The sequence below is a fragment of the Gavialis gangeticus genome, unplaced genomic scaffold (assembly GCF_001723915.1).
Source record: "Gavialis gangeticus isolate Ggan-Ray unplaced genomic scaffold, GavGan_comp1, whole genome shotgun sequence".
NCBI lineage: Eukaryota > Metazoa > Chordata > Crocodylia > Gavialidae > Gavialis > Gavialis gangeticus.
In genome coordinates, this window is record NW_017729001.1 from 6381753 (window position 1) to 6391692 (window position 9940).

Genomic DNA, 9940 nt, shown 5'->3' on the forward strand with positions numbered 1-9940 from the left:
AAGGCTGAGAAGTGATCTTGTGGCTGTCTACAAATTCATCGGGGTGGACAGCAAAGAATAGGAGATGCTCTGTTTACCAGAGCACCCTTTGGAGTAACTAGAAATAACGGCCACAGACTGACAGAGAGCAGATTCAGGTTAGACATCAGGAAGAACTTCTTTATGGTAAGGGTTGCCAGAATCTGGGCTTCCAAGGGAGGTGATGCTCTCCCCTACCTTGGGGGTCTACAAGAGGAGACTGGACATGCACCTGGCTGGGGTCATATGACCCCAGCGCTCTTTCCTGCCCAGGGCAGGGGGTTGGACTTGATGATCTGCTGAGGTCCCTTCCGACCCTAGGATCTATGAACCATCCCCAAGCTTCCCAATCTGTCCTGCCCAGCAACACCTACCAACTCCAAACATTGTGTCCCAAGCCTGTCATTCTCTGAGGGGTGCCCTGCTCACTGCTGCCCATGTTGCCACCCTGTGAGATCCTTTTAAGGGTACCACAATCTATAAGAAGGTAAACATTGTAAGAAAATTAGTCTTTAAATGGTGTGTCACTAAATTCTGAAAAATTACGGAGAGCTGCCTTCAGTCTGAAAAGGTTGAGACAGTGCCCTAATAGCTGTAACCCTTAAAGGGAGCTTTATCTGATTTCTTAAGAAGTTATATAATCTAAATCCAGCAGTCACCATGTCCTTGCATGCGATTGGTACAGGGTTGGGGCATTTCCCTTGTACTGCACCCTGAGCAGGGATCAGGATTGCTCTACTCGAGGGGGTGGATAGATTTATCCTTGCAAATAAATACACTAAATCCTACCTGGGCCATTGCCAGGACGCTACAGTTGAAAGCAGTCTTACCCTGTGATGTTTGAGAGCCTTCTTCCTGCAGGACACAGTTATTTTCTTGATGCTATCTGGCCAACCCAAAAGCTGTTTTGGGAATGGGGTGAATGCATTGGCTTCACTAATGCCTTCTAATCCCAGGATATTTTGGCCTCTGTGGGGATGGCTTATTCTCCTTTGCAGAGCTGGGATATGAACCCAGACATCCTGAGGCTGTCATCTACTCTAAATACTGTACCGTAATCCCTCCTAAAACTAGGCACCTAACCTAAAAATCCATCCTGCTAGTTCCTTGCTTTGGCATCTAGATTATTCTTCCTCCCAGACCTGGGAAATAGATCAGCAGTTCTGACTTCCAAATCTCTTCCAAGTCACTTGATCTATATTTCTAAAGTTATATATTTCTTCCAGTTCACTTCTGCCAAGCCCTGGGAATTGAATGCAAAATTCTTGACTCTGTGGTTCCCTTGCTCTATCACTAAAACACTCTTCTTCTTGGAGTGTAGGATAGTATACAAGACTGGTTTTATCCTGGAGCATCAAAAACTGAAGGGTCGGTGGTGGAGGGGAGCAGCGATTCCTATCCTGAGTGCTTCCCAGAGAGTCATCTCAGGAGACCAGCTAGGCTCTGGGGGCTCTGAATTTGACAGCCAAATGAAAATGGCCCTGAGGCAGTCTGGAATAGATTTAGAAGGTGTGGTTTATGTGTCCCTCTGTGGGGGAATTTAGGCCCCTAAATTCCTGGCGATTAGCTTTCTTTGGGAATAGCCTCCATTGCTAAATGGTATCTGACAGCCCTTCCCTCTGGCTCGACAAGTCTGACATATCAGCCTCTTCTGCTGAAGCTGCCTGATATCTAGCCACTAATTGGAAATCTTTGTCTGGCAGAGGGCTATGGTGAGCTCCTGTGGGAGTATTTAATTGCAGCAGAGGCTTCTAAGGCTGCACAAACAAGTCCATGGTGGCAGAGCTGGGAGGGAAGGGACAAAGCAATCTATGCTATGCAGGAATCCCACATGGCACGTGGCACTGCCAGGTGCTGAAGGAAGATGCAGAGCTTTTCCCCCCTGTGGTTTCACAACGTGGGTAGGCAAAATGACGCCAGACATGACGCTTCGTGACCCTGCTTCTGAAGTTGGCAGTGACATTGTGAAAGTGGCAGAGAAGCCTGAGAAATCTGACACTGTTGTTTTGAGGCAGGTGCTTATGCTTCATGTCTAATGAAGAACAAAAAGCCGAGTGCTTTCCCCCTGGGTGGTTCAGCTGATCTGCTCTGGCAGCTGCTCTGTCCAGGGGTGGATCCAGGATTTGGCAAAGGAGGTACAGAAGTAGCCACTCACACTGCAACAGTGACTGTTCCCCTTTTCCCAGCGTCCTCCCCCCTCACCCCACCGGTAGGGGAAACTGCCTTTCAGGAGCCTCTGAGGATTTTTTTTAGTTCCCAAAGCAGGTAAGCATCCCTGCCTTTCCCTTTGTGCTCAGAGGCACATCCCCTCTCCGGTTCTGTGCTCTCCCCCTCCAATCATTTCTACTTTCCCCACTGTCCCAAGGGTTGTGGAAGCTTCAGAGCTGCTCCTACCTGTTCCGTCTGGGCTCTGCAGGAGCTGGGCTTAGCTGGGAACAGTGGTGGCAGCAGCAATAGGGAGGGTTCCCCAACACTGCCGAGTCCCCCCAGCAGCAGGTGTGAAAAGCCACTGCTACTGTCACTGTCATAGGTAAGCCCAGCTGGAGTGGGCTTGAGTAGCTCTGAAGATTCCTGCCTGCTCCACCCCCCGAGTAGGGAAAACAGCCACAGGAGGTGGGGGATGGAGGAATGGGGGAGGGAATGTGCCTCTGAGTATGGAGTAGAAGGGGGGAATTTCATGTGCTTTGGAGACTTAAAAGTCCCCAGAGGCTCCAGCAGCATGGGCTAGTCCAAAAGGAAGATATAGCTACACCACTGCACCACCCATAGATGCTGCTGACGGCAGGAGGGAGAGCAGAGTGGTGAGTGGTGACCACCCACAGGCGCCTTTTTGTAGGAGGTGCACCTCCATGCTCAGGGGATGTACATGCACCCACATGCACCCACTATACATCGACCCTGATGCCTGGCACAGATCCTCTAAGATGCATGCAAGTTCATAGCCACGCTGTGAGTTATGTCAACATGTCTGCAGCAGTAAATGGGAATATGATTCAAGACCAAACACTGGGTCTTTCTGAGTTTGTCTATGTGATGCATTCAGCAACAGTTTGTGAATGGTAGTTTGCCCTGGACCTGATAGTTAAGGTTGCCTAATGCTTTGCTCCTGACTTCAGTAACTTATAACTTTATCAAATTTCAGGGCTAGGGACAGAAATTACACAAAAGCTAGTATAAGGGATTGGAAACCAGTTCAAATCTGTAACACAACAGAAGTTCAGTGCACATAAACTGATTTCAAAATGGCCAAACCCAGTCTAAGATAAACCTGGATGGATGTAATATCAGACTTAATTGATTCAGGTTAAATTGGTTTGTTGAACTTCTGCCCCAGATCTCCTCCAGATTCAAATGAACTCCTAGTCCCCCAGCATCCCAGGATGCTTTGCACCTCCCCTGCAAAGCCCCCCTCACAGATTGGACAGTCTAGCCTTGGCCCAAACTGTCTCCTCCAGCAGAGCAGGAAGGCATGGTCTAGTGGCCCCCGGCTTCTGGCCTGGGCCACTGCAGGCACATGGCTGTATTTCCAGAATCAAAAGTGAATATCTGTTTACATGCTTATTGGTTCAATCTGCACAGTTCAGACTAACCTGCAAAGATTGAATCAATTCAACCTCAGGCTTTTTGGCCATCTGTACTTAGCCCAGTTTTTTGGGCTGAAAACTTGCATGTCAGGTCTTTGTGTTACAGTTCCATATAGATGTCAGGTTGGAATGAACAACCCGTTACTCAGACAAGAGCCGATAAAGAGGGAGGGGCAGCATTACCAAGGGCCTTGGAAGTGATCACAAGACTTGGGCATAATGTCAGGCAGTGGCAGGGTGGGGGTGGGGGGTGGTCACTAGGGTGGTAAAGTAGCCAGAGGTTTTGACTAAGATGGTGAATCTAGTTGCTTCTTTGTATGGACTAGTACGAGGGTGCTAGGGAACTGCCACGGGGAGGTTGCAGTGGTCAGTGCAGGAGATGATTGGGCCAGGACAACAGAGTTTTGCCATCTGAACAGATAAGGAATTGCCTCTTAAAAGGAACAAGCAGCAATAAGATCTGGATTTTCTGTGCAGTCAGTTTTCCCTGTTAGTTCACATCTTCCAAGCAGCAACAGCATAAAAGTGTTTTTTTAACTAAGAATGTAGTTGTGAAACCATAAAACAAGCAGGGGCAACAGCCAAATAAAAGTTAAGCTCTTTGTGTTAGGGTTGACTGAATTTCCAATCAGCGTGTGTCCATTTTTAACATCAAGCTGTATGTGAGATTTGATTGGACACACAAGCAGATGGTACTACATTTCTGTATTATTTCTGTATTATTTGATTTGATGGCATTTTTGAGGCACCCTTCACTGTGTAGCTAAGCATTCTATTCTGTGATTGTGCAAAGTCTTTCAACCAGCTTTCTGGTGCACATACTTGTGTTTAAAAGGTCAGAATCTGCCCACCCCCACTGGCACTCCTTTACAAAGTTGAAGGGGGAGGGGTGGGAAAGGGGTGGAAAGATAGAGACAGATGGGGCAGCTCAGGGAGCTAGAGAGCCACATCTATAAGGGATCTCTTGAGTGAAGAAGTGTGGACTCTGGATCGTGAATCCATTGGGCACTTGTTTTGTAAGCATTTGTTTATGTTCTGCTTAATAAATTCTAATGGCGAAGCAGCACAGAACTGAATGAGCTGTTTTTTTGTGCCAATAGGGAGTGTGCAACCTTCAAAAGGGGAGGCCAGTGATGAAGATGAGGAGACAGAGTATTTTGATGCCATGGAGGATGCACCAGCTTTTATCACAGTAACTGCAGACCCCAAACATCACAGGTATGAAACCACCAACCCAAAGAGGCCAGTTGTCAGGCACAGTCTGGCAAAACTCATGACATGAATTGAAAGAATAGTGGCAAGGTTTCTTATGACTTGATGACAGCCTCCTCATTGGGCCTGTTAATTATGTTTCCCCTGTTGATAGCCAGATTGGCTGCCATTCAGCTAGGCAACATATTTGTGCAAGAGCATCCCAGAGCCAGCGAGGCCAGGAGAACAATGACAAGCATGTTCTAAACACCAGTGCTAGTGAAGACGCTTTGAGGTAGGAGCCGTCTGTCCTCAGCACAGGTGTGGTACGGGTGAGAGCAAGGCATGCTGCTCTCATGCAAGTACCTATATGCCTCTACTCTAAATGGGAAGAGGAATGCTGTCCCTGGGGCCCCTTCTGAGACAGCAGAACTTGTTCACATCAGTTGTAGTGGTGGTCTTTGCCATAGGAGCACCCACTTACCAACAGCTGGGCTGAGACCCACCTTCCTGTTGAGTGTGGACAAAAAGCAACTGCTGGGTTGCAACAACTTTAAATCACAATTGATGCAGGATGGATGTGAAATAATGACTGAGATGAAAGGCTGCCTGCCCTATTAGGAGTAATCCAAACTTGTTCAGGCCCAAAGGAAGTCTGAATAGGAAGAACCAAATCAGAGGTTCCAGATGTGGATTGATATAATTACTTAGTGCAAGTCTGTAGTACAGTAGCTGTGGGGGACAGTGGCTGAAGTAGATACCACACCTGCTAGAGTTCTGGAGAAAGCTGGTGTTTGGCTAAGACAGCAACATCTGCTCCATTCCAAGTCTGGCCAGTGTTCCTGCTGGCATTGCCATTAGAGTTCCTGGGCTGGACTTCACTTCCTAGCATTTTGGGTGCGTCATTTGTAGTTGTGTACAGTGAGCATTGCACACAATGTCTGCAGTAGTCATTCTCGGGCCAGGCAGAGGCTGGTTCTCTGACTGCCATGTCCCTTTCTGGGGTCTGTGCAACCATCTGCCACAGAATGTCACGTTTCCTGTCCCATAGGGAAGCATTTATTATGCTGTACTTTTCCCCACTTTAACTAGCACAGAGAACCTGGAAGTAATGTAATTAGAAATAAAAGTCAGAAGTAGATGGCCCAGAGAGGTTCATTTAAAGCTGTTATTGCAAAACCTCTGCAGAGAAAATTTTGATCAAAGTAGACCTAAGTTCCACTGGGCAAGAACTGAGGGCTGCCGAGAATGTGATGTAGTTTCATTATAGTGTCATGGCTTGCTCCCTCTGCTGGGCTGAGCCGTAGGAAGGAGTGGGATTTCTTTGCACCTGACTGATTGTACACAGTGCAGAATGTGCCCATGGCAAACTGAATCCCTACAGCTCAAGGTAATTCAAGGGCAGGAATTAGAATGGTGTTGGGCCCCGGTCTTGGCATTCCTGTTCTGAATCCCTACAAGCAGAGACTTGCTATGTCCCCTGCATCCTCCCCTCTCCTTTGCCAGGTGTACTTTGGGATTGGGGGATGCCACCATAGTTGGGATGTCAGCATCAGAAAACTTGCCATGAGGAATCCTTCCAGCTCACATGTAATGTCAGTGAATAGAGTGGAGCCCTGTGCAACCTCTCCCAGCAGTCACGTTTCTCCAAGGTTGGGGTAGGGACCTTAGGTTTATGATGACTTGGGAAGGCAGGGATTGCTCAGAATCTCTGAAATTCAAGCCATTTATCCAACTGAGTTGGGCTAATAAAAGATAGCACATCTGCTCAAAAACCTTGCCTGCCTAAGCCATTTATCCAGCCATTCAGCACTCAGACTTGAAAATTCTACTAGGTGACTGGCTGATAGTCTCACTGAGAGTCAGTAGCAGTCATGGATCACAGAATCATCATAGAGATGGAAGGGATCTCCAGAGCTCACCTAGTTCAGCCCCCTGCTCAGGGCAGGATCATCCGTATCCAAAACATCCCCATACATATCCTTATCTCATGTATTCCTAAAACTACACACATCAACCCTACTGCACCGCTTTAAGGGATATTGCCCAAGGACATCAAAAGCAGTCTAGCTTATCACAGGTAAAATAGGGGCACAAGGATTCTCAGTGTCCCACCACAGCAAGGATTATTAAAGTACACTCAAGATGGCCCAGTGGATTCTGAAGACCTGGGTTCCATTTTCTGTTCTCTTACAGACTCCCTGTATGGTCCTGGGCAAGTCACTCAGTCCCTCTGAACCTCATGTCCAATGTGAAACTGAGATAATAGCTAAGCCTTACTGCACCAGGTGTTTGGGAGGATAAATGCATTAAAGGGTTATGGAGCTCAGATGCTGTGGTTTGGGGCAGGGCATAGAAATATGTTAAAATGATCCAGGAGCAAGAACTTGGTTGTTCTTGCTTTAACCACTGGACCATCCTTCTTACCTGGAAACCACTTTGTGGGGAGCTTGAAGATGGCCTGGTAATGTTTCCTGGGGGTCTGTTTCTCTGTTTACGTGACAGCAAGATTACCACAGAGTTGAACCTAAGTTGTTTTGCATTGGTGATGAGATGAGGCCAAAAGCATTACTGATCTGAAAGTCAGGATCTTCAGTGGCATAAAAAATGTCTGAGATTTAAAGGAGAAATAATTTTAAAAAAATCATAAAACATTGATTTCAGTAGCCCGTTTGCACTCCCTGATGTGCTCGCTCATGCCTGAGCATAGTCTTTTTATAGCTAGAATAAAAAGAAGTGAGAACTGTCCATGTATTTGCATACCAAGCCCTGCCCACTGCAGCACCTATTATAATAACCTCAAGCTGCCCTTGCAGCAAGCAGATGATGCCTGTGGGTAAGACAGGTCTTAGCACAAACAGAGCAACAATTCCTGTTCCATTCTCTGCCTTTTGTCACCTATAGCCTTTGTGTTCCCTGCAGACGTTCTGGCAGTAACCTGAGTGGGGCCAGCGAAGGCCACTCTGAGGATTGGACCCTGGAGGACAATGTGAGTGTGTCAGTCTCGGATGGGTAGATGGCCGTGGTGTAATGAAATGGGGGGTGTGGTGAAGGGGCCAGGGATAGACAACACAATTGTGAGAAGAGAAGGCAGCTTCCTTATCATGTTCTCTCCCAGGCCATCAGGATAGAAGGAAATTGTAGGTGTTGAATCTGACAAAGGGAGATGACCAGGAGGCATGTACATGTGAAGGGAGAATGAGGTGGATTGTCCCCTCAACAGCTCCCTTTGTTCACAATCAGATGCAGTTCTAGTCAAACCCAAACATCCTGATGTACTTCTTCCAAATGCATGGCTCTGTCTGGGGTTATAGGTGGCTGGGTAAGGCTACCCTGGCATTACAGCCTACCTGTGTCTTTTACTTCCTAAATTAGTTGAGCACTTCTCTAGCTGAAGGCCTGAGAGCCTTGGGAAAGGCAGCTGAGGGCAGTGCATACCCTAAGCAACTGAATCATGGCACTGGCCAGTGTTACTGTTGGGCAGATTTCTGCCCGTTCCAATAGAGAAAGCTTTGATAAGCAAAGCTTTGATAAACAAAGGTACCGTGAAATGTTCTGTGCTAACCTTCGTCTGTCCCATTAGGGAAGGGGGCAGGTCACAAGAGGGGATAGCCCTGCAAGCTAGCTTTTACCTACATCCTGCTTTCCACTGTTTGTCGCTCTGGCTTTTAGATGTGAAGGTAATTATTTTGCTGCTTCTCCCAGGTGTTTGAGAGCTCAAATCAATCTGGCTACAATGAATCAACTTGCAAAGATCTCCTACCTAAGAAGAGGAGACGGACTCGTGTCCCAGACAAACCCAACTACAGCCTTAATCTGTGGAGCATAATGAAAAACTGCATTGGCAAAGAACTTTCCAAGATCCCTATGCCTGTACGTGAGTCCTCTCTGCCTGACAGTGCTGCTCGCTGGTAGGAGGGTTCACCCACCAATTTAAATACTTCATATAGGCTCTTTACATGCAGTTATATGGGTTTGAGCCATTGAACTGCGAATTGAAGGTGTGCAGTACCTTCTAGAACCAGATCCCAAATGTGAAAATGTGAGGCAGTCCTGTACTGCAGAAGTCACTTTTAGTCCCTACAGCCCCACAGCACTGTCAGCTGATATTTAAGCTTTTCAAAAAAAGCATTTCCAGGTCAACAAGACCTTTTCATTTTATGTGGTTCAAACATAGGTCCTAATGGACGCTGGTTGATACCACCTAAGCAACCTGGTGCCGTGCAAATGTGTATGGAGCCCTGCTGTACAGAGCTCAAACTTTAAAGAAATTGAGGAGAAAAAACTCTGTGGGTACCTGGAGAATTTTTTAAAAGAAAAATGAGTTCTGCTTTGCTCAGGTGTAGGGGTGGCATGTGGCTGGTAGTGGCACAGGGGGTGTGACGGTGGAGGGACCTGAATGAGGGAAGGTTGTGTGGTCTGCCTTAAAGGACAGAAGCATAAGAATCAACGACATGAAGGTGAAGCAGGGAAAACATGAGTGGAAAATGTCTCTTTTGTACTGGCGTAACTCTATGCCAGTTACTTTCTGCCGAAGGTCAGGCGTTTAATTATTGTATGTACTTGAATAATAGATCAATTATAATCAGCCAATAATTCATAGATTCATAGATGTAGGGTCGGAAGGGACCTTGTAGATCTTCTGGTCCGACCCCCTGCCCTGGGCAGGAGAGAAAACTGGGCTGAAATGACCCCAGCCAGGTAAACGTCGAGCCTCCTCTTAAAGACCCCCAGGGTAGGGGCCATCACCACTTCCCTTGGAAGTTGGTTCCAGATCCTAGCTGCCCTGACTGTGAAGTAGTGCCTTCGGATGTCTAGCCTAAACCTACTCTCTAGCAACTTATGGCCATTATTTCTTGTTACTCTGGGAGGCGCTCGGGGGAACAAGATCTCTCCCAAACCCCGCTGGTCCCCCCTAGTAAATTTATAGACAGCCACCAGGTCCCCCCTCAGCCTTCTCTTGCGAAGGCTGAACAAGTTAAGGTCCCGTAGCCTCTCTTCATAGGGTCTGCCCTGCTGTCCCCGGATCATGCGGGTGGTCCTCCTTTGGACCCTCTCAATGCTGTCCACATCCCTCCTGAAGTGCGGTGCCCAGAACTGGATGCAGTACTCCAACTGCGGCCTGACCAGTGCCACATAGAGGGGGA

General features: G+C 47.5%; 1 protein-coding gene across 1 annotated transcript in view; it reads left to right on the forward strand.

Moving 5' to 3' along the window:
- The window catches only part of LOC109290317 (oxysterol-binding protein 2-like), a 279965-nt gene that overhangs the window by 209458 nt on the left and 60567 nt on the right, over window positions 1–9940 (forward strand). Inside the window, exons 4-6 of the mRNA XM_019506762.1 lie at window positions 4703–4820; window positions 7716–7782; window positions 8499–8666. Coding sequence (XP_019362307.1) covers window positions 4703–4820; window positions 7716–7782; window positions 8499–8666 — 353 coding nt within the window. The remainder of the gene's footprint in view (window positions 1–4702; window positions 4821–7715; window positions 7783–8498; window positions 8667–9940) is intronic.